The sequence below is a fragment of the Taudactylus pleione genome, unplaced genomic scaffold (assembly GCF_031769625.1).
Source record: "Taudactylus pleione unplaced genomic scaffold, aTauple2 ptg000130l, whole genome shotgun sequence".
NCBI lineage: Eukaryota > Metazoa > Chordata > Amphibia > Anura > Myobatrachidae > Taudactylus > Taudactylus pleione.
Genome location: NW_028284532.1, coordinates 4,367,503 through 4,392,741, shown reverse-complemented (window position 1 = coordinate 4,392,741; position 25,239 = coordinate 4,367,503). Strand labels below are relative to the sequence as shown.

The 25,239-nt window shown below is 46.3% G+C and overlaps 1 protein-coding gene and 1 pseudogene across 3 annotated transcripts in view; one reads left to right on the top strand and one right to left on the bottom strand.

Moving 5' to 3' along the window:
• TIMELESS (timeless circadian regulator) overlaps positions 1 to 17,911 on the top strand; it is a 247,444-nt gene extending 229,533 nt beyond the window's left edge. For 2 of the 3 annotated variants that reach the window (XM_088473110.1, XM_088473107.1), the window contains exons 32-33: positions 17,309 to 17,379; positions 17,501 to 17,911. In XM_088473110.1, the coding sequence (XP_088329236.1) occupies positions 17,309 to 17,379; positions 17,501 to 17,613 (184 nt within the window). In that variant the 3' untranslated portion in view covers positions 17,614 to 17,911. The remainder of the gene's footprint in view (positions 1 to 17,308; positions 17,380 to 17,500) is intronic. The other variant, XM_088473108.1, reaches the window with a different exon arrangement.
• Positions 17,875 to 21,580, bottom strand: LOC148523521 (uncharacterized; annotated as a pseudogene).
• Between the last annotated feature and the right edge of the window lie 3,659 nt (positions 21,581 to 25,239).

Genomic DNA, 25,239 nt, shown 5'->3' with positions numbered 1-25,239 from the left:
ATCCGGGGATGCTGGTGGGCGTCTGGGGTCACAGCTAGCGGTGACCCCAGATGCTCCGGACCATGGCCGGATTCAAGGGGGACAGAGGTAAGCAGCGGGGTCCCGCGGTGGGTCCCCGCTGATCACATGGTCCTAAGTCCCCAGGCAGGGGGCTCCCTGGGGACTGGCTGCAGCGTGGAGCCAGGCGACCAACCTGCGCTTCCACTACCCCCTGGGACAGCGGACCTCAGCAGAGCGGTAGCGCTGCGGCGTCCCAGGGGTTAAATGCATGCCAGGGGAGCGCGCCTTCCCTGTCTCACAGCCGGCGCCTCCCCCGCTGCACACAGCCCTCTCTGCACTGTGCTGACTGGTCCTGTGTCAGCGCTCCTCCCCCAGGCCAGCTTCTCTCTGCTCCTCGGCGGCCATCTTCTCTGCAACGCATGGTGAACGCTGCTGGAAGTCTGGAAGGAAGCATCGTGGTCTGGGTCCCCCCGCATACCTCTCCTCCGCTGTGGCTCAGGTCTGTGTATGCAGCGCTGTGTCCTACCATGCCCTGTGTCTGTGTAGTTGAGTGATCAGCGCTGTTAGTGCAGGAATTGTTATTTCTCTGCATTGTATGTGACTGTGCTAGCGCTGCCTGTAACTTTTCTTCTCTAAACTGTCAGCTTTATTACTGTCCCTGTTCTTTCTGCTAAAGCTCTTGCGGTGCGGTGCTGCAGGGTGGTCTCTCGCCTATTTAATACTTAATTGGTGAGAGAGGTCACATACGTGGTGCCATCATGTCTGAAAGTGATTTTCCCCTCCGGCTACAGTGTACCACGTGCAAAGTACCGTTAGCGGAGGGGGAGGGTAGCGCGGAGGGCCTTTGCCGGCAGTGTTTGTCCATGGCGCGGCCTATTACAGTTACAGCACCGGTACAGGAGCCGCCCTGGGCTTGTTTCGCTCAGGCGTTAACAGCTTTAGTGGGCCAGTTAGCTCCGCAGCCCGCGTTTACTCCGATGGGTTTGTCCCAGCAGTCTGTGGTGTCGTCACCCATGCAGGGGTTCCCACGACAATTGGTGGTACCCCACAGTCTCCCTATTTCCCCGCTCCCGGGTTCTCAGGAGCCAGCGTGGGTTAACTCCCTGACGAGTTCTGTACAGCACTTGTCGGATGTGTTGCAAGGGGAGTCTGTGATGCGGCCTCATAAAAGGCCGGTGGCGTCTCTGTCCGCTCCTTATGAGGATGACGAAGGGACGTCTGATGATGGGGAGATTCTGGATCCTTACGATCAGGAACCTCTCCATACTAAGGACGCTGATGCTAAGTCCAAAGTATATATTCCTGGACTTATTCGGGCGGTCCGCACAGCCTTGGTGATTGAGGACGAAGTTCCCCCAGCGGCTAAATCTAAGTATGCCTTTTTCAAAGATGTGAAGGGCGATGCCACAGTCTTTCCTCTTTCGGGTCAGTTGGTGGACCATTTAGAGGAGGCGTGGAAACAACCTGGCAAAAGATACCAGCCGCAGAGACGCCTGGCGGTGGCTTATCCGTTCGCGGATAATTATTTTGCTAAGTGGGAATCCCCTCCACAGGTGGATTCTCACGTGACCCGTCTTGTCCGTAGTGCCACATTGCCGATGCCATCCATGTCCTCCCTTAAGGATGCTACGGACCGCAAGGTAGAAATCTGCCTGAAGTCCGCTTATTCCCTTGCAGGGGGGGCAGCACGGCCGGCTATGGCCATTTGCTGGGTTGCCAGAGCGATGGAGCGCTGGGCGGATTCATTAGAGGCTTCTTTTGAATCCGACTGTCCGGCCGAACAGGCGGAGTTGATTGGCAATCTCCGTGATTCGGCCACCTACATCAACGAGGCGGCTCTAGACATTAGTACTCTGGTGTCTAGAATTTCTTCAGCAGCGGTAGCTGCTCGTCGCACCTTGTGGCTGCGATCCTGGAAGGCGGACGCAGATTCCAAGAAAGGTCTGGAAGCGTTGCCGTTTACCGTAGAAGTTCTCTTCGGTCCGGATCTGGATAAGATTGTGGCCACGCTGGCGGCAGCCAAATCTGCTTGTCTCCCGTCGGCCGCTGCTCCTTCTGGTTCTGGACCATCGTCCTTTCGGTCATCTAGGGCCCAGGGCAGGCCCAAACCACAGTCGTTTCCTCGACAGGCTGGCCCTAAGAAATCGGTCAAGCCCCGGAAACAGGCATGGAGTACCAGACGTCCGGCCCCCAAGCCAGATGACAAGACTGCGGCCTGACGGTCCGGGTCTCCCCTTGGGGGATCCCAGGGTGGGAGGCCGCCTGCTGCAGTTCTCCCGGTGTTGGTCGTTCACTACGACAGACACTTGGGTTCTGGAGGTGGTCTCCCACGGGTATGCCCTCTCCTTCCGGCACAGACCCCCGGCTCGATTCTTCACCACGGGTCTACCATCAGACCGGAACAAGGCTACGGAGCTGCGGAAGGTATTGCACACTATGCTCCAGGCTGGAGTTGTAGTGCCTGTTCCATTCTCCCAGAGGGGCCAGGGTTTCTATTCAAATCTATTTTTGGTACAGAAACCCAATGGGTCATATCGTCCGATTCTCAACCTCAAAGCACTCAACAAGTCTTTGCGGGTCCCGAAGTTTCGGATGGAGACCCTACGGTCCATCATTCTGGCGCTGGAACCTGGGGACTACATGGTGTCATTGGACATACAGGACGCTTACCTGCATGTCCCTATTCTTTTGCGCCATCAAGAGTTCCTTCGGTTTGCAATCCGCAGCGACCACTTCCAGTTTCGGGCGTTACCTTTTGGCCTGGCGACAGCACCACGTGTTTTCACCAAGGTGATGGCGGTCATGGCGGCTTCTCTGCGGCTGCAAGGAGTCCGCATGTTGCCGTACTTGGACGACCTGTTATTGGTGGCAGGATCTCCAGAGCTCCTGTTACACCACTTGGACCTGACCATTGCACTGCTGCAACGGCACGGCTGGCTAATCAACTGGCAGAAGTCCACTCTAATCCCGTCTCGGAGGATTCTGCATCTTGGAGCCTTATTGGACTCGGGACAGCAAAGGATCTTCGTGACGGAGGACAAGATCTCTGCTTTACAGTCAAGGGTGCGCAGTTGTCTGCACAGCCGCCGGGTGTCCTTACACTCGGCGATGAGGTTACTGGGCTCCATGGTGTCGGTGTTCGACATGGTGGAATACGCCCTGTTTCACTCCAGACCTCTGCAGCACCTGATCCTGTCCAAGTGGAACGGGCTGCCTCAGTCTCTGAAGTTCCAGACGATTGTGCTCACCCCGGAGGTTCACCTGTCCCTTGCGTGGTGGTTAAAGACGACCCACCTCAACAAGGGACATCCGTTCTGGGTTCCAAATTGGGTCCTGTTGACAACGGACGCCAGTCTTCGGGGCTGGGGAGCAGTTTCGGGTCCACACTTGTTCCAGGGCAGGTGGACGCCGACAGAAGCGGAGCTTCCAATAAATATCTTGGAACTCCGTGCGGTCTTCAATGCTCTCCTGCTGGCACAGCGGTTTCTCCAGGGTCACCCGGTGCAGGTCCAGTCGGACAATGCTACCACCGTGGCCTACATAAACAGGCAAGGAGGAACTCTCAGTCGGGCGGCTCTCGTAGAGGTCTCTCGGATCCTGGTTTGGGCGGAGCGCAATCTTCCGGCCATATCAGCGGTCTTCATCCCGGGAGTGCTAAATTGGGAGGCGGACTTTCTAAGTCGCCAGGACGTTCATCCAGGGGAATGCTCCCTGCACCCGGACGTTTTTCAACTACTGGTGGACAGGTGGGGTCTTCCAGAAATCGACCTCATGGCGTCCCGGCACAACAACAAGTTGCCGGTGTACGGGTCTCGCACAAGAGACGAAGGGGCGTCTCTGGTGGATGCTCTGTCCGTCCGGTGGACGTTCAGGTTCGCATACCTGTTCCCTCCGGTCTCCCTTCTTCCACGGGTAATCCGGAAATTCAAACAGGAAGGAGGGACGCTCCTGTTGATAGCTCCCGCGTGGCCCAGACGGCACTGGTTCTCAGACCTTCAGGGTCTGTCCGTGGACAGTCCTCTGCGGTTGCCGCTACGACCGGACCTTCTGTCTCAGGGTGCTTGTCTTCACCCGGACCTGACTCGGCTGTCTTTGGCGGCGTGGCTGTTGAGACGGCCATGCTGAGGTCCCGGGGGTTTTCCAGCTCTGGTGCGTACCATGTTACGAGCTCAGAAACCGTCTTCCGCGAGGATATACCATCGCGTGTGGCATACGTTCTTCCAGTGGTGTCGACCGAGAGGTTATGCACCGCGGGAGTTTCGTCTGTCTCGGATTCTCGCCTTCCTGCAAGCGGGACTAGATTATGGGCTTCGCCTTGCTTCTTTGAAGGTACAGGTTTCGGCCCTATCTGTCTGGTTTCACCGTAGGATTGCTACAATCCCGGATGTGCGCACCTTTATGCAAGGTGTTCTCCGTATTCAGTCGCCCTTTGTTCCACCTGTGGCGCCTTGGGATTTGGCTGTGGTCCTGAGGGCTCTCCAAGGACCGCCGTTTGAACCACTGGGCTCAGTGGATATTAAATGGCTAACAGCTAAGACTGTTTTCCTTCTGGCCGTTGCTTCGGCCAGACGTGTTTCTGAGTTAGGGGCTCTTTCTTGTAGACCCCCTTTCTTGGTTTTTCATGGGAACAGGGCAGTGCTCCGCACTCGGCCCGAGTTTCTTCCCAAAGTTGTTTCCCAGTTTCATGTTAACGAGGAAATAGTTGTTCCGGCCTTTAACTCACCGGGTCTTTCCGTGGGTGAGGCCTCTTTGGATGTTGTGCGGGCCTTAAGGACTTATGTTGACCGCACTTCTTTGTTTAGGAAGTCGGACGCTTTGTTGTCCTCTATGGCTTCTGTAAAAAGGGTTGGCCTGCTTCAAAGCAAACTTTGGCAGCCTGGATCCGTATGGCTATTTCTGAAGCTTATCTTCATGAAGGCCTACCGGTCCCTCCTTCTCTGAAGGCTCATTCCACTAGGTCTGTGGGTCCTTCGTGGGCAGCTCGACGTGGTGCCTCGGCAGTTCAGATCTGCAAGGCTGCTACGTGGTCTTCTGTCCATACCTTCGTGAGGTATTACAGGTTTGACACCTTCGCCTCTCAGGATGCTTCCTTCGGGCGGCGGATTCTCCTTTCTGCACAGGAGCGTCCCCACCCTTAAAGGATACTGCTTTGGGACATCCCCAAGGTATCCTGTGGATACCCTATGGACCCTGAAGTAGAAAATATGAGATATGGTAAGAACTTACCCTTGTTATCTCTATTTCTACGAAGTCCATAGGGTTCCACAGGACTCCCGCCCTGTCGCACCTGTGCTGCAGATGGGCTTTGCTCTGGTCACCGGTTTTCCGTCTCCCTCTTGTGAGAATGTGATTCTTGTATGTGTCCAGATCTTTGTTCTCTCTCTTCCTTCTCCTCCTCCGGCCTATGGCTTGGTAACTAACTGAGGTGCCTTGGCCCGGGGGCGGGGTATAGGAGGGGGACCTAGTGCATCCTGGGAGGCTGAAAGCTTAACTCTTTGGTGCCCTGCGACTGACGTCACACCTATACCCCAAGGTATCCTGTGGAACCCTATGGACTTCGTAGAAATAGAGATAACAAGGGTAAGTTCTTACCATATCTCATATTTTTAAGATCTTAACTTGGTATTGATGGCTCAGCAGCGCCCTTCTTTTGAATAGTTTGCTTTGGTGAAGTTGAAATACCTTACTTGTAGAGCTGCTTTTCTGTTGGCTATCTCAGCTTGGAGGGTTTCAGAGCTAGTGGACTAATTGGTCTCCGTTAAACATCTTTCATGCTGACTGGTCTGTGCTAGATCAAAACATTCTTTTTAGTCAAAAGTGATATCTATCTAGTTTCCATTTCAATCAGGACAATGCGATTCTGTCTTTGGACTCTAATAGGTCTCTGGATGAAGAGGACATTCTCGTTTGGATTTTGCCAGGGCTGTCCTGCCCTATATTCATAGAGCACCAGGCCTTGTGCTGGATGGATAAGCTGTTGGTTCTGTATGATGTCCACAAGAGAGACTAGCCAGCTTTTAGATAGACCAGTGCTCTTATTGTGGTTTCCTCTGCAAAATCAAAGCTTCTAATCAATGTACTTAAAGTAAGGTCTGTCCTGAATGTCTTACTTCAGTGACTGATTCTGGTGAGGGGAGATCCCTTAAGGATTCAGTCAGACACTAGTGTCATACATCAATTTTCAGTGAAGCACAATGATGAACAGTTCTTACCATATCCTTTTCTACACTAGAGGTGGACAGTTGAGAAGCCGCTTATGGCAGCACACATGTCCTGCATTCTGGATAGTGTTCCTTCAATCTGGGGATTTTTCAGCAGAATGTGGATAGATTGGGCAGCCACACATTGACATGGCAGACTGGTTAAATTACAAGTTGAAGGCATTATGCTCAAATTCCAGGCATCTCCCTTAGACTCTGGTACATTTTCATAATTTTATTGGTTCCCTCCAGTGGGGATTCTACTGCGCATTGTAAAAGAATATAGAAGGGGTTTGAGTCCTACTATTGCCACCAAACTGGCTAAGACTGACTTGATACACGTACATTCTCAGGAAATCATTGGGTCTGTTGTATTGCCTTCCTCTGAGATGGGACTTATTAGTTCAGTGAGCTTTTTGCTATTGGGGGATTAGTTCGACTGGCTTTACCAGTATGGTAGTTGAAGCAATGATTCTTAAGATAAATGTATTAATTGATGCAATGATTCAGACCTTTGATCAAGAAAGCAGAACAGCCTGCTGTATGAGCCTCTTGATACAGCAGATGTGAAGTTCTATTTCTCCTGGGTGTTCCATTAGTGTTGGAGCCGGAAACTCTGTCTTGCAGATCACCTTGTATTGTATCTCATGAAGAGACAGCTGTTCTTTGATAGATACAAGTATTCCGTAAGGTGGTTTTGACTTTAATTTAAATCAAGACATTGTGATTCCAACGCTGTGTAGGTATTGTTCTACAGCAAGGTTTCCCAAACTCTGTTCTCAAAGCACTCTAACAGTCCAGGAGCTGTATTCAATTAGCATGATATCGGCCGATTTTTGGCAATATTATCACACCCGCGATAATTTATCGCACTTTTATAGTGAAAAACAAAATAAAAGTTTTCTCCATCTCAGACCTGGAGAAAAAAAAATTTAAAATCCCTATTTTTGCCTAAAAATGTGGGGATTACTTTCAGAACCTTTTGGACACAACGAATGATAAATTAGCATAACATTTTTTTGTAAGTTACGTACTTTGTCGAAAAACGACCACACAAATTTTTGGCGGGAAAAAAACACATTGAAAATGGGTTTAAAGTATTTGGTCTGATATTTCAGTGGGGCCGCATGGATGCGACAAGTGTTTTTAACATCACACGTGGCCGCAGCAGGCGTTGTTTTTTTTTTTTTGTATGTTTGTGTTTTTTTTGTTTGTTTGTTTGGTTTTTTTTAATTGTGTGGTCGTATCAACGAAAATTGGACAATATTATCGCCACTAATTGAATACTGTCCTAGGGTTTAAAGAGATCCATGCTTGTGCACAAATGGTATCAAACTAACTGAGGTACTAATTAAGTCACTTGTGCTCAAGTATGGATATCCTTAAAACATGGACTGTTAGCGTGCCTTGAGGACAGAGATTGGGAACCATTGGCCTACCGGTATCCTTTCACTTTTTGGATGCTAGGGCATTGTGGTTATGTCAGTAGGACACATGAGTTTAGGGAAACAGGTAATCTTTGGTCCTATATTATGTCTATCAAGAGGATATCCTGTCTCAAAAATAATTTTTGGCACTTGTTGTTTAATCAGTTTCTCATAACCCCATTGCTGCAGATGACGCGTTCCAATTAAAGTCCTACTATCTTCTCCACCGTAAAAGATACAAAGGGGAAGAGCGTCTCCTCTTTAAACGATGCCCCCTTAGATCTGATGCCTGGTGATCAGTGTGTTTACCATATATTAACCCCTGTACTACAGAAAGTAGTTGGAGAAAATCAGAGACGCCTACATTTGAAAGACGCATATGGGTGGGAGGACACTACATGCCCTATCATGCCCATAATTACACCTGTAAATGTGGAGTCACCAACATATGAAAAGTGGAGACCCTCACTTCCAAATTATGTGGACCTCTTAGCAGCTGGTGATTACCTGTGATCACAGACAATATCGCCCAGCTCTACGGAAAAAAAATAGTTGGAGAAGAGCACGTTGTGCCCTATCTCCCCTATACTGGTTTGCACACATGATGTAGAGAAAAGGTCTGGGATAATAAATAATATTTTATAGTTCGGGTTTGACTTGTTTAAGAACACGTACGCAATAAAGATAATGTGTCCGTGATCTTTGAGCACTATCGTATAATGCCTCGTGATCTCAGTGACATTAAATGGCTTGGTCAGAGTGACATCCAGTAAATAATATAATGTTGGTTCTTCTCTTTAAAACAAATAATAAGAAAGCTGATGTCTGTCATGTCCCAGGCTGTGCGGCGCCATCAAACACACAGTCCATAAAATTTTTCTTTATACCAATTTCTCCCTTTTCAGCAGATATTTACTGTGGTTAATTAATCATCCATCTGTGTCAATTTAGCTACAGACAATTATTTTGTACAAAGCTTAATTAATTCACTCAGGCAATACAGAAACCATTTTAATTTAACTCTATTAGGTGGCACTATAGGATGGGTATGATACCCCGACACATAGGATGACGGCTGTCAATATACTGACAGCGGCATCCCGATGCTTACAATCCCAACAGGGGAACGGTAAGTAATGTTCCCCTATCCTGTTTACCCCCTAACCCTCTTTTCCTGCGCCCTGATACTGACCCTCTCTACCCAGCACCTTAACCTTCCCGGTAAGTTCCTAAACCTAACCTTCAAACCACCCCCCCCCTCCCCCCAGTGCCTAAACCTAACCCTCTCCCCTTAGGGCCTAACCACCCCCCAGTGGTACCTACCCCTATCCCGCCCTGTCTGGAGCCTAACCCTAGCCTCCTCCCTCCCGCAGCCTAACTCTAACTTCCCCGGGGCGTTTAAACCTAACCCTCCCCTCATATCCCACCCACCTCGTGGCTAACACCTACCCGGCCCCGCTATACTCACGTTCGGGGTTCCAGCTATCGGAATTCCGGTGCTGGTTTTCCCATGCTGATTGGGATCCTGGCATTGGGCATCCTGGGTGTCGGTAAATTAACCGCATCCCGGTACTACATTGTGCTTCAGCTGGCTGAGTAATTGTCAGGCAGCCATATGGTCAGAAGGCGCTGTTTGCCGCGGATCTGTGAGATTAACCATCCGATGGGGCAGTTTGGTGTGTTTCTCTGGTCAAGTGTCCTATACATTTTTATACTAAAGTTAAATCCATTTTTCTGTTTGTCCCCTCTGGACCTGACTCTGTACAAGAGCTGTCTTTGGTATCCTCTTTGTCCCAGGTAATGAAGCAGTTTGTGGATCGTATGGCTGCTCCCACAATGCCTCCTTGGGTGGGGTGTTCACAGCAGGCTATGTTTGCACCTCCTATGCATCCTTCCTGGAAGGTTGTTTATGGCCATTCTAGTCAGAGTATGGCACAGTCTAATGTTGATAGCAGACCGGTAGTTACAAGGCGCCTAAGCGCAAGTTATCTTTTTATCAGTCTGCCCAACATATGGATGCAGATGCATCATCAGAGGAATCAGATTATGCACAGGGTTTCCTCTCCAGGGTCTAGCTCGGGGAAATGGGTACATTCTTTGGTGATGGCGATTAAATCAGTCCTAGATATTCAGGATGATGAACCAGCTCATTGTAAGAAGGCTCCAGTGTTTAATCACCACCGAAAGGTGGTCAAAACTGAGTTTCCTGTATCTGAACAGCTCGCTGAGCTTATGGATGAGGCATGGGGTAACCCGGACAAGCGATTTTATGTGAATAAAGGAATAACATTGTTGTATCCTTTCCCGCCTTCTGTATGTACGCAGTGGGAGGTACATCCTACTGTGGATGCTCATGTGACACATTTAATCAGAAATGCTACATTGCCTATTCCGTCAGCATCTTCTCTGAAGGATTCCACAGATAGAAAAATTGAAGCATGAACAATATTTTCATCGTCTGGAACAGTTACTCTTTCAGCTATATCTGAAGCCTGGGTAGTCAAAGCTGTTGAAGAATGGATGGGGTCATTGGAAGATTCTCTACCAAATGCTACCAGAGAACAGATGATGTATATCTCCCACATACAAGAATTGGCTTCCTATCTGGGAGGAGGTTGAGTAGATGCTGGAATTTTAGCTTCTAAGGCATCAGCAGCTTCAATAGTGGCATGCAGGACCCTTTGGTTAAGGTCCTGGAAAGCTGATACAGAGTGAAAGAGGGCACTGGAAGTCTTACCTTTCTATGGAAAAATACTTTTTGGAGCACAGTTTGATAATATAATAGCTACTCTGGTGGCAGCAGGTCTGCCATCTATGGCAACTATAAAGTCTAGGCAGGTTTCTTTTCGGTCCTTCCGTCCTCAGGGACTAGCAAGGGAACAGTCTTCCTCTAAGCCAACTAGTTTGCGCAAGGCGACAAACTAAGAGGCCTGGCATGACATCCAGCTTCTAAATCAGACAACAAACCCTCTGCCTGATGAGGCGGGCCTCCTCCTGCGGGATCCCAGGGTGGGAGGCCGACTTCTTCAGTTTGCAGATTATTGGCGTCAAACAAAAACAGATGCCCGAGTCCGAGAAATGGTCTCTCAGGGGTATGCCCTCACTTTCAAGAGGCATCCTCCCCAGAAGTTTTTTGGCACAGATCCTCCATCAGATATGGTCAAGGCCTTGGCCCTTCAGGAAGCCGTTCACTCCCTGCTGCAGACGGGGGTAATAATCTCAGTTCCTGTGTCGCAAAAGGGAAGGGGTTATTCCAACCTATTCCTGGTTCAGAAAGCAAAAGGTGCTTATCGCCATATACTAAATCTAAAACCCTCAGCAGGGTTTCGTATGGAAACTCTCCAGTCAGTTATTTTGGCAATGAAGCCGGGGGGTTAAATGCTTTCCCTGGACATTCAGGATGCATATCTGCATGTTCCATCCACCAACAATTTTTACGGTTTGCTGTCCTTCAGCAGCATTACCAATTTCAGGCTCTACCCTTTGGTCTATCTACAGCTCCCCAGGTGTTTACCAAAATAATGGCAATCATGATGGCCTATCTCGGGCATCAGGGAGTCAGAATACTGCCATATCCGGACGATTTTCTGATATTGGCACAGACTCTGGTTGTTTTACAAAGCCATCTTCAACTGACCATAGCCTGCCTACAAAGGTGCACGGCTGGATCATCACTTGGAAGAAATCACCGCTTTCTCCAACACAGTAGATGGTACATCTGGAAGTTCATCTGGATTCTCGGGCACAAACGGTGTTTCTGCCAGAGAACAAGATTGTGGCCCTATCATTGCGAATATGCAAGCTGCTACGCAAGAAACAGGTATCCATTCTGTTAGCAATGCAGGTCCTGGGTTCAATGGTACCCACCTTCGACATGGTGGGGTATGCTCCGTTCCATTCCAGGCCTCTGCAAAAATTGATTCTCTCCAAGTGGAACGGACAGTATCCTCTAAAGTCCCAGAGGATCATTCTCACTCCAGAGGTTTGTCACTCCCTCCTGTGGTGGCTGAGAAAGGATCATCTGAATAGAGGGCGCCCATTCTGGATTCCAAATTAGGTGCTTCTCACCACAGACCCCAGTCTTCGCGGATTGGGAGCACTGACAGGTCATCACACCTTTCCGGGAAAATGGACAAGTCAGGAAAGTCACTTGCCAATAAACATTCTGGAACTGCGAGCAGTATACAAAGCACTTGTCATGGCACAGGACCTGCTCTCATGGCGTAAGTCACAACCACAAGGTCCCCAGGTACCCATCAGCAGCCTTCATGGACGTGTTGGCAGTAAGATGGGACTTCAAGCTGGCATATTTCTTTCCTCCGATTTCCCACCTCCCAACAGTTCAAGCAGGAAGGCGGAACAGTAATACTGGTGGCCCGGCTTGGCCCAGACGTCATTGGTTCGACATACAGAATCTGTCCATAGACGGTGGGTATCCTTTTCCTCTATGGCAGGATCTGCTAACGCAGGGTCCCGCCGGCATCCGGATTTACCTTGTCTGGCTTTGACCGCGTGGCTCTTGAATCTTCCATCCAAAGAGCAATGGGTTTTTCCAGTTCGGTAATTCAAATGATGCTTAGAGCACGGAAGCCTTCCTCTGCCCGCATCTTTTACAAAGTTTGGCATTCTTTTGATCAATGGTGTTCACATAGGAAGTATGATCCTAAGGTGTTCAGAATTTCCAGGGTACTGGCTTTTCTCCAGGCAGGTTTAGACCGCGTTCTCCATCTGACCAGTCGGATTCCAGAGGAAGTATGCCTCATTACCAAAAGTTAGAATTTTTTTCAAAGGTGTTTTGCGAGTTCAGCTTTCTTTTGTTCCACCGGTAGCACTTAGGATTTGTCTTTGGTTCTTAAGGGGCTACAAGCTCCCCCATTTGAACCTATGGACTCTGTAGATTTGAAATTGTTGACCGCGAAGACGCTATTTCTCCTCGCTATCTCTTCTGCACGCAGTCTCTCTGATTTGGCAACGCTTTCTGGCCGCTCCCCATTTTTGATTTCTCACCTGGATAAAGCTGTTCTTCGTACAAGGGAGGGTTACCTTTCTAAACTAGTGTCCCGTTTTCATGTGAATGAAGAAGTTGTAGTTCCAGCTTTTCAGGCTCCAGATCTTTCTGTAGGCGAAGCCTCTCTGGACGTAGTTCGTGCTCTCTATTTATGCAATCAAACTCTGTTTGAAAATAAGATGCTCTTTTTGTATTATATGGTTTTCACAAACGAGGATGGCCAGCTTATTTGCAGACTCTGGCGAGATGGCTACGCATGACTATCTCTCAGGTGTACACACTGGCTGATCTCCCTGTCCCAAACACGGTGACAGCACATTCTACTTTGTCTGTAGGGCCATCGTGGGCATTCAGTTGTGGTGCCTCTGCTGATCAGTTATGTAAGGCAGCCACGTGGTCTTCTGTCCACACTTTTCTTAGGTTTTATGCCTTTGATACTTTTGCCTCCCAGGATGCTGGGCGACGAGTTTTCCTTCCTGCTCAGGAGCGTCCCCCACCCTAGGGGAACTGCTTTAGGGTATCCCTGTGGATCCCTATGGACCCTGAAGAAGACAATTAGAGCTATGGTAGACTTCCCTAGATAACTCCTTTTCTTCGAGGTCCACAGGCCACCCTCCCTGACGCACCTGGCTGCATGGGTAATATTTTCTTTCGGTCACAGATTCCCTCATCTATAAGATTGTTCTGGTGTACGATTGCTCTTCCTTCTCTTTCCTTCTGCCTTGAGGCTTGTTGACTGAAGGGGGAAGGCCAATGGCTAAGGGTGGGTTATATATGGAGGAGGACCTGAGGCATCATTGGAGCTGAAGCTTTAACTGTTTGGTGCCTTGATTTCTCAAACCATAATATCCCCATTGTATCCCTGTGGACCCTATGGACCTCGAAGAAAAGGAGTTATCTAGGTAAGTCTACCATAACGCTAATGTTGCGCCATCCCACTCCCACTCATATTCTATAAAAGGGACAACGTGCCTCAAAGAGGTGTGGCCTCACAAGTAAAGGGCTTAACAACAAATAAGGACCCCCAATTCAAATTATGCCACACAGGAGCTGAATCTTATTCACATTACACCGCACGTAGGACCCGCTTCACATTACACCACATAGTAGTGTCCCCAATTCACGTTATAACACACAGTAGTGCCTCTTATTCACGTTATGCAACAATAATATAGCCCCTTATACACATGCCACAGTAGTAATGCCCCTTATACACTTCACAGTAGTACTGATAGGAAACCAGACCCCCAGCTGCATCCAAATAATTGTAGAGGGCTCAGATGTCAATGGGGCGTCATCCTAGGGCAGAATTTAAGAAAATCATGTGACACATGCTTTGTCATGTGATCCTGTTCTTCCACTGCATCGCAACCTTTCCTTCCATTTACATGTTTGTTTCTGATGGTGTCTAGATTACCAAATAAAAATAGTTAGAATAAATGTATCAGAGCAATACAAAAGGACAATTAGGTAACCTTGGTAATAAATATGTGGGAGCAGGGTGTTTGGTGGTCAGTCTAGTAGAGTTTAACAGGGGCTCATAGACCTCCACTTACACCCCTAGGAAGCTTCTTCCATTATCAGTAAAAATAGGTTACAAATCGGTAATTGGGGCATAGTCTCCTTTTGAATATTTTATAAGAACATAACATCCACCTACTCTGCGCCTGGTGGGATGGCTGCTACCTACAGTAACACAAACTACCAGGAACATTTGTATCAGACTCTTTGAAAAAGCCCCAGCTTTACGGAGCGAAACGCGTCAGAGGACTCATCTTTGGACCCATCCGTAGTGTATATCGGCACCTACATTTGATCCTATCATCCCCTCACTGGCACGTGAGATTTGTGGTCCCGCTAGGACAACAGCTGGCTACCAGGAGTTTGAGGCAGGATTGAGACGCGGCCGGAGTGAAACTGGTACATTGAACATTAAGGAGCCGCTTACATCCCGTCTCTCCGGAGCCTCCTCCGATACTCACAGCTATTTACTTGCGTGCACAGGATCGTGAGTTGTGGATGTGATATGCTCACTTAAAGCGAGGATACAGTTTACCGGAGATTCATATTATACAGTTGATCATACTGGGTGAGACTGAAGATTTTCATACATTACATAGATGCGGACACTATGGATTAACATTTATGCTTCTTAAAAATAAATTTGTTTATATATATATATATATATATATATATATATATATATATATATATATATAAAAATTTACAATTTTTGATCCACCTCCTTCAGCGGATTTTTTCAGATTCTTTTAGATCTATCTTAATTTATTCAGACTGTTGCTAATTATAATCTGAATATGGAATAGCATGAGATCAATTTGGGATTAATTAGTAATCCTATTAACGTTTGATCCTTAAAAGTCTAATATCAATTACTGTAGATGATTAGATATTGTATGTGATTGTATTATGTTTGTTGCTATTTTGACCGGTCAAATTATTAATTCATTATATTAAATTGTTTATAAAATTTTTTTATATATTATCTTGGTGGTGGTCTGTTTATATCAATTCTCCTCATTATTTATTAGCGCAGATAATTCAGTTTATTGTTTACATTTGTATCAGTAACACACATAAAATATAACATAATGACAGTTACATTATTATTCCATCTACCAACATGGCAGAAACCATTTAGCGTTTTGCAGCAAATAAAGTAGTATTTTTTTTTTAAGTGACCGTCAGATATTGCAGGGAACATCCCAGTGATTACCATATAATGCAGGTAACTTCACAGTGACTGCCAAATGGTGCATAGAGCGTAGCAGTGACCGCCAAATAGTTCATAGAGCGTAGCAGTGACCGCTAAATAGTACATAGGGCGTAGCAGTGACTGCCAGATAATGCATAGAGCGTAACAGTGACCGCCAGATAATGCATACAGCGTAACAGTGACCGCCACATAAAGCATAGAGCGTAACAGTGACCGCCACATAAAGCATAGAGCGTAACAGTGACCGCCACATAAAGCATAGAGTGTAACAGTGACCGCCACATAAAGCATAGAGCGTAACAGTGACCGCCAGATAATGCATAGAGCGTAACAGTGACCACCAGATAATGCATAGAGCGTAACAGTGACCGCCAGGTAATGCATAGAGCGTAACAGTGACCGCCAGATAATGCATAGAGCGTAACAGTGACCGCCACATAAAGCATAGAGAGTAACCCCCAGGCAATGCACAGTTTAACCGTGACCGCCACATAAAGCATAGAGCGTAACCATCATTGACCATCCTATAACAGATAATATGAATACACCCCTCACAAACACAGAAACGCAATAATTATACCCACGCTCACAAATTAATACACCAGCCCCATCACAGACAGCAGTAACCCCATTTCCCCCCCCCCCCGAAAAAAAAAAAAAATACACCCCCCTCCCCATTGCATAAATATACCATCCCCCACAATAACATTTAAACATGTTCACACCTCCACTAGAAAATACAGAAAGGTGGAAGTGTCTGGTTCCTGCGGAGCTCCAGGCCAGAGTACAGGAAAATAATTCTGACTGAGACAGGATAGACTAGGAAAGGGGAAGAGACTCGGGGCAAGGGAGTGGGGTCTTGGTAAGGAACAGGAGGGAGTAGATTAGAAAAGTCAAACTGTGTATGAGATGGCCGGGTCTCGGGTGAGGAGCGCTGTCCTAGCCAGGAGGGAGTAGATTAGAATAGTCTGACAGGTTAGATGAGGGGGTGGGGGGTGGGTCTTAGCTAGGGAAAGGAGGTGAATAAACTGTATAGAATAGAGTCAGGGTAGTGACAGACAGGGTAGAGGAAAGGAGGGGTGGAGACTTCAGGTTAAGGGACAGGAGATTCAGTAGAATACAGTCAGAGACCAGGGTAGAGGATAGGAGGGGGTGGAGGCTCTGGGACTCAGGCAGGGAGGGGAGGGATCACTGGGGCATCTGCACTGAGTGAGCAGGCACTGGCAGCTGTACAGAGGACTTAGGAAGTAAAGAAAAAGTACGGTCATCTGGCCATCAGTCACAGCTCAGCTCCTGCGCCCCTCACTTGAAGCGAACGTTGTACTGGCGGCATCTGGCACCCTGCCTCACCGGCCCAGACTGCGTACAGTAAGGGGATGGGACTGTGAGGAGCCGCTCCGGCGCAGCCGCATTTCTCTACAGTTGGCTGCCGCTGGCTGTCGTACAGTGTGACAGGCGCAGCAGCAGCAAAAACTGGCTCGGCAGCAGCTGCAGGGAGCGCTCCTCTACAGCCTGGCGCCTCCCTGCAGTGCAGGATCTGCTGAGCGTGTTGCGTCGGCCCTGCTCACCACCTCCCTGGGTTTTCATGCATGCGAGTCCTCTTGTCTACATTATAGTACTGCTGAGCAGAAAGCATCAATGTTCTCTCATTAAACTGCTAGTGTAATCCACATATTTCTGTCTAGCTCTCAATTGGAAGCCAATTTTCTACCATAATGCAACGTTCTGAGGTATTATGCTCAGTAGAGTGGTCAGGGTCACCATACAGCTTGTCCGGGTTTAAATAAATAAGTTATGCTTTAATGTTATCAGCATACAGAAAGTAAGAAACACCCTAGCCCCCATTAAAGGCCCTTACCTCACTACTTCAGCCCTATTTATGAAGGCAAATAGTCTGCACACAAAATCTCAAACACTTTGTCTTTTTTCCCCGTAGACCAAAGGTAGCCACAAAAAGAAGCCGATTTGTAGACAGCGATGATGAGGAGCCAGTTACCAGAGAGCAAGGTTTGTAAAGTACACTTTCACATCTCTTCACCACTTGAATATTTTTGAGAAGGTTTAATGTTGGAAGTCACGTCCTATTGCTAAATAACATTTTGTTAAAATTTTTGAACACCTCTTCCAGAAGATGAGACCATGGGGTCTGGGCAAACAAGGTCACTCTCTGATTCAGAAAATGAAGACTTTCAACCAGCTAGGAAAAAACGTCTGCGAATTGAGGATGACGACGAAGATTAACTACATCTATTACTAAAGCAGATCGTCCTGTAAGCACTTCTGCATCCCTTGTCATTAGAATAACAATGCCTGTATGGACTCCTTCCTTATTATCCAGGGAACATGAATATTTTCAAACACTGTAGGCACCATTTCCTGTGTTAAAATAAATATTCAAACTGTTTTTTATAAGCACATCCTGGAATTGTTCATTTAAAAGAAAAAAAAATGTTTTTCAAATATTTTCTTAAGAGGGCTATAATATTAACACTTTCATTGAAATTATTGTATCACTCTCTCAATGCAGAAATATTTTGCTTCGTCTTTTGACAGTTTTCTAAACTAAAATAAAATGTTTAGTAAATTATAACAATAAAATTATGTGTATGATTGCATAATATATATTAATCACATCTTTATTTATTAGAGGCATATACTTAGTTGAATATGCACACAATTTGAAAGTTTGTGTGTATATATACAGTACAGTGATTCATAATCACCCTACCAAAATGAGTTTACAATCTAAAGCTGGGTACATTACACACCATATGATCCGTCGTATGATATATTGTTCTTTCTTGGTCCGTATATCGTACAGATTGTGCAGTGTGTGAGCGTTCATAGCATCGTCCCATCTGCTGTTCTGCAGCAGGTAAAGATATTTTGCGTTGTTGTACACCGGATTGTGCAGTGTGTACAACGCATGCAATGTTTTGTTACATTGTGGCGTCCTGTCTCTGGGTACACATATCGTATAGTGTAAACCCAGCTTAAGAACTGCAGAACAGATGATGCAGAAGGTAACAAAATAACAATTGGTGGGGAAAGTAGAGGTGACAGTTATACAAACATGGTAATAACTTTTCTAACTTTAGATTACTTATACCACTTTCAGACAGAAAAATCCCAAAAACCCGTGTTTTTCTTGTATCGTTCAACCCGGGAAGGACCCGGGAATTTGCTCCTAACCCCCTTTCACACAGCACATAATTCCCGGGAAATTCCTGGGTAGACCCCTTTCACACAGAACCCAGATTATCCCTGCAATATACAGTGTGTCATAATAAATGGACTGCTTTTATGGCACACAGAGATGAGGTCATGAAAAGTGGGTGGTGTCTGCTCACTGCATACATACAATGACATAGTATAGACGACACAAGTCTTGTTTTGCAATCAAATTTTTTTTATTTGAAAGCCTCATGTTATGTACATGTTTTATCACATGTAACACCTGCTGTATTCAATTTTTTAAAGTGCTTCTTTTATTTTTCAACAAATATGCATTAGCCATTAACAACATGGCAGCTTAGCTGGGCTAGTTTGGGTTGTCCTGCACTCTGGATTTGAATCATAGTATGTTAGGGACCTACCCTACAGAGGTTACCTGGATATGGTGGGTAGGCCCATAACCTTGGCCAAGATTATGCTAAAAACCTCTATTGATTGCAAAATTGTATTGCATTTATATATTATTAATAATTTGGAGTTGTGCACCTGAGATTTGTCTGTTTTTGTGCCTACAATTAGTCTCATCAGGTAGCCCCTCCCATTATATATATTCAGGGTGTGCAGTCCAGAAACCTTCCCAGAACAGATGATGCAGAAGGTAACAAAATAACAATTGGTGGGGAAAGTAGAGGTGACAGTTATACAAACATGGTAATAACTTTTCTAACTTTAGATTACTTATACCACTTTCAGACAGAAAAATCCCCAAAACCCGTGTTTTTCTTGTATCGTTCAACCCGGGAAGGACCCGGGAATTTGCTCCTAATCCCCTTTCACACAGCACATAATTCCCGGGAAATTCCTGGGTAGACCCCTTTCACACAGAACCCAGATTATCCCTGCAATATACAGTGTGTCATAATAAATGGACTGCTTTTATGGCACACAGAGATGAGGTCATGAAAAGTGGGTGGTGTCTGCTCACTGCAATATACAATGACATAGTATAGACGACACAAGTCTTGTTTTGCAATCAAATTTTTTTTATTTGAAAGCCTCATGTTATGTCACATGTAACACCTGCTGTATTCAATTTTTTAAAGTGCTTCTTTTATTTTTCAACAAATATGCATTAGCCATTAACAACATGGCCTTACTGCATTCAACAATTTAAATATATATAAATATATATATATAAAGACAATAGAAAAATAGGTTGTGCTGTCATGGAACTGAAAAATATAATAGGGGAGGCAGCCCAACTATTAGAACTGTGAGTCAGGGCCAGCCTTAGAAACGACACATATGCAGTATACATTTTGTAATACAGTGGCCACACATGGGAGAAAGCTCACGACTGGCCTGTTAAGTGCACTATACAAATTTTTAAATACAAAAGAAATGGAGGTAATGTGTGTACATTCTAAATTATGTACACCCCCATATATACACGTAGCTGACTTAAAGGGCACCCACACATTGCCCTAAGCTCTTGCCAGGCCTGTTAACGGCAGGATAAACAATATTGTCAAAAACAACAAGCTTCAACAAAAAAGAAATATAAAGTAGACAGCAAACATGGAAAACATCATACAAGTCTACAACTGTCTGTAGGCAGTGCTGACAATAGTGCTAAGTGGAGTGTTATGATGAGTGCCATCTGAATAACTATGCACTCTGCCATCCTGTGTATTAATCCCCGTGTGCATAAGTATGCACAGTGCCATATTGATTAGTATTTCCTGTGCCGTCAGGACTATTATGCACAGTAACATGTGGAGTGCTAGGCACTGTGCCCTCTGGATTGGTATTGGCATGTGGACTGCTCTGTACAGTGACATGTAGATTACTATTCCCTGTGCCATCTGGATAACTATGCACTGTGCCATGTGGAGTAGCATGAGGTGGATTGGAGGGGTTACTTTGCAGAAATGCTAGCCCTCTGCTATGCTGTTGGTAATTTCTAACAGGACCCTCAGAGTACTGAGGAGGATACATTACATAAGGTTGTGGAGTGTGTAACCTAGACACTAGACCGTTAAGGAAGGACATCTGTTCCTCTCTGTTTTCACGTGAAATTCGTTCGTGTAGTCCAACACGCTGACTGACAAATGAATTTTGTAACTCTTTCATTGTCAAAGAAGCGCTGGAGTCGGGCATCCACCTGTGCCTGGAATTCAGCATCAGAATCTCGCAGCTGATTTACCAGGATTCTGGTCATTGTGCGCGTTGCTAGCTCCATCTGGGAAGTTTTTTCTTCCGCTCTGGTACTTCAAAGACTAGGAATAGAAGAAAAGAAAAAATACATTTACAAATGAATTCAAAGCCGTAATGTAAACATATGTGCTTGCGGCCTACTGCACACTAGCTTCACATTGCAACAGATACATTGAGTTTAGATTTCAGCATAGTAAAATCAGCATAGTCATACTATAATGACAAGTCAATACAGGACAATGTTAACATCCCAAAAATAGTGGGTGTATAGTAACTTACTGTTCCTGCGCAGAGTCTCAGTCTGTGCAGGAGTTGGCGTTCCACTCGTACTGCTTCCACTCACCTCAACCACACCCTCAAGTGTATTGGTGTCTGGGACCTCGGTGGCAGCCATCGGATCTGTGACCCTTATCTCTGTGATGTCATCAAAGAGTATTGGTGGTGTCATTGGGCAGGGTTGGCTGTTCTCCGGGGTAACACTTCGTGAAGATGCACAACTAGACGATATGGCAATGGGATTAACCAGTGCAGAATTGCCAAAGACTTCATTACACTGATCGTAGTAAACCCATTCCATTCTGGCAGCACCACTTTTCCGCCTGTTGTGGTCGTGAACTTTGTTGTAGTATTTGCGTAGAGCTTTCAGTTTGTTCACTAACTGCTGCTGGGTCCGCACAATGTCCCTTGAGGTGAGGACCTTAGCTATGTTTGTGTAGACTATCGCGTCCTTCACTATGCCACTATTCTGTTTGCGGATCTCCTCCTCCCCTCTGACTGCCAGCAGCTCACGGATCTCCTCATCCTTCAAGTGCGCCATGCTTCTCTCTCTCCTTTTCTGCAGCACAATTATGACATCAGACGCCAGCGCCACTGCCCTGCCCGCTCAGCCAATCAGCCCGTGCACCGCCATCTCAACCAATAAGCGCTGCTTACTATGCCCGGAATTGAAAAACCTGGGTCGCCGCCTTTCAGACAGCCGCCAACCCGGGAAAAACCCTGGTAAATACCTGGGTCGAAGTACCGGGAATTAGGTCCCGTGTTGACCCTTTCAGACAGAAAAAAAACCCGGGTCGACCCGGCAAGAGCCGGAAAATTACCGGGTTCTTTTCTCTGTCTGAAAGGGGTATTATTCTAACACCTCAGAATCGGAGGTTTTCAGACAAATTGTGCCTGGGCTCCTACTGTTTCATTGATGGGGACAGGATGATAGGGACCCTGAGGCTCAACATTTTAATTATATATCTTAAGCTGGGTACACAGTTAAGCGATCCAGCAGCCCACCGACTTGCTATGCTATACACACTTACCGATCAGCTTCTTGAGATTTATTTGTCCAGACATCACAACTGGGCAGGCATTTAAATAAGCCCACCCAGTTGTGATGTCAGTGTTGGCGGTTTCTGTGGCATTGAGGACAAGCTGACCGAGAGATGCATCTGTCAGCCTGCTACTTGATGGCATCAGGAGGGACCCGCCGCAGCTATTCTAGAGTGGGTTGTCCAGGCACCCTGACAGTAGCTCAGGGTGGGACACTACTATACAAGCTGAGTCCGTGCTACCCCATGCCTAGCCGCACACCTGATCGCCGGCAGCGGTACGTATAATCTCTTCCCGCAACTAGCGGGGATTAAGATAGTTTTGCGGCACCTCCTTTGTCGTCGTCGCTCTCCCCCTCTACATTGATGTGCTCCTTGTATTCCCATAGAGGAGGGGTGACGGTGCCTGCTTTTGTCCTCCGTTTGAGGTTCCCATAGATGGGAGATAGCACGGAGGGGTGACAATAGCGCTGTGGCTTTAAATATACTAGGCTCCAGTGGGAAGAAAAGCAAGCAGAGCTACCACGCGACTTCACGTGGGGTTCCCAGAGCTGCGAAACTCAATATCGCTGTCTTTTATTAAGCATGGCCGAGCGGCTCTACCAGCCACCACAATAGTTATTTACATATACTAGGTGGCTGACTGCACGGCGCTAACAGGGTGGAGCTTACTGCATGATTCTCGCGTATTCCCCAGCGCTGCGCAGACAGTCATTGTGTGTCAGCAGTTGATAGTGCGCCCAGTCAGTGGTTATTTCTAGTACTGTCCCGTACTCGTGCGCTGTCAGCAGTGCTTCTGCATTTATTACCAGGACGGGGCTTAGCAGCAGCGTAGCACTTCCCGCCCCCCAGCTCTAGTAGACCGGAGTAAGCTTCCAGCAGAGCAGTAACGCTCTTATATTCCGCCCATTCCTAAGTCCAGAAAGTGGCTATAACAGCACCTGCGTTACGCTTAGCATGTATACAGATAAAGTATCTGGTACATTCTGAGAATTTGCAGTGGCTCGGCAAGCAGAGCGCCAGCATTCAGACCAGGAGTGAATTGCTCCATGAGTTAGATGCCTGACAGCAATGCGCATGGGCAAGGTGGTGGGCTAAAAATCCCAGTCATTTCTATGTTAAATGAAGTCCTTCTCATAAACGCAATGTCACGCTCATGCTAAGGTGATTCTCCGCCACAAGATTGGAAGACGTGGACCCCGGTTGAGGAGGGAACAGGAGATGAGGTGCCTGGATTAGTGTTTTCCTCATCCACCAGTACCAGATGTTGGCGAGACCTGACCAAAGGCGCGGAGTCTAACCTACTGGGAGGTGTTCACCAGTGACTCCTCCAAGCAAGATTTGGGCTTAAGCTACACCCAGTAGGCAGGTCTCGGCCCTTTGGTCAGGTATCCGGCACAAGTGGGGAAAATGGAAGAACACTACTACAGGGCAAGCACACAGGAGAAAGATATTGGAAAATTGGGTACTTGTGTACTTTACGGACTCATTACCTTATTATATAGAACTTTCGGTGACGTCTGCTGCTACTTCTGATTCTTCGGTTGTTTTTTTCAGCCAAAAACTGGAAATCTCTTCTAAAATCACTTTGCAAGGATCACGGTTATTTAGGCTAGTCCTCCACATAAACTGTCATGTACGACTTGAGGAAATTCCTGTTCGTCCCTCTTCTTTTTTTTGTTTCCTCACTTAGCAGATCCTCACATCCTTTCAATCTTCTATGTATTTGCTAGCATTTCGGGATCCACAAAGTTGAAGGTGTGATTCACTCTTAGATGCTGGAAACTACTGTTACTGATATCCGCATAAGCTCGCCAACAATCCAATATGATTGTAGTGCCAGGCCTGATACATTCTCTAATAATGGGGAGGAGAGTAGATGCTGAACGGTTTGGTGGAATTTGCACAGAAAGCAACGAATGTTTTGTCATCCTCGTCCCAAACACCCATTGCTGAGGTTAAATTCTTGCGGAGTTATTTTTACGGCGGGAAAAGAGACTTTCGTCAATTTCTACAATTAATCCTTCTCCGCTGATTTGATGTTAATTTTGACTTACTCGCCAAACACAAACTTTTCGCAAGTACAGGTTGAGGCTCCCATATCCAAAATGCTTGGGACCAGGGGTATTTTGGATAACGGAATATTTCGTATTTTGGAATATTTGCATATCATAATGAAATATCTTGGCAATGGGGACCCAAATATACTCATAGAAAGCATTAATGTTTTAGATACACCTTATACACACAGTCTGCAGGTCATTTTATACAATATTTTCAATAATTTTGTGGCTCAAGCAAAGTTTGTGTACAGAAATGAAATTAATTTATTTATTTATGTACTCATAGAAAACATTTGTTTTATATACACCTTATACACACAGCCTAAAGGTCATTTTATACACTATTTTTTAATAATTAGTGCCTTAGACAAAGTTTGTGTACATTGAACCATCAAAAATCAAAGATGTCACTATCTCAGTCATGCCAAAATAATTCCGTATTTCAGAATATTTGGATATGGGAGACTCAACCTGTAATTGTTCCAACGACTGTTTTTTGACTCATAGATAATTTGTCACGACAAAATTTAATTGTTATTTCTCGAGACCAACAATATATGAAATGTACGACTGTTTCTAATTTTATTTTTGAACCATCGAGCCAACTATTCTCCCAACTCCTACTTTGATTCTACACATACTTTTATAACAACGCCAAACATGATTATTGCCAACTTTCGATAAAATCATGTTGTGATTATTTACACACTGTTTCACACTTGGCAATGTGTTCCACTATTGTAAAAATCCAATAGCACTATCTTCATTATGCACTGATCTAAAGATATTTTTTAAATTCATGGTGAATTAAGAAAAAAAAACAAGGAGATGAGGGCAATGTTATTTCCGCGGTCTCCTTACCACACGAATCATGGACATGCCCTCTAGACTCAGGTTCCCTCCTATTGGTCTAAACCCTTTGATTAATGGAGTGATGTGGATTGGCGGGGCTACTGAGGACGCCAAAACATTAATTGGGTTCTCTCTGCAATGAGTCCGTAAAGTACACAAGTACCGAAAAGTGTATTGAAGTGGTGTACAGTGAGCACACTAGTGGTTTCAGTCGCAATGCTGGCCCAGGAGATGGTACTTGGACA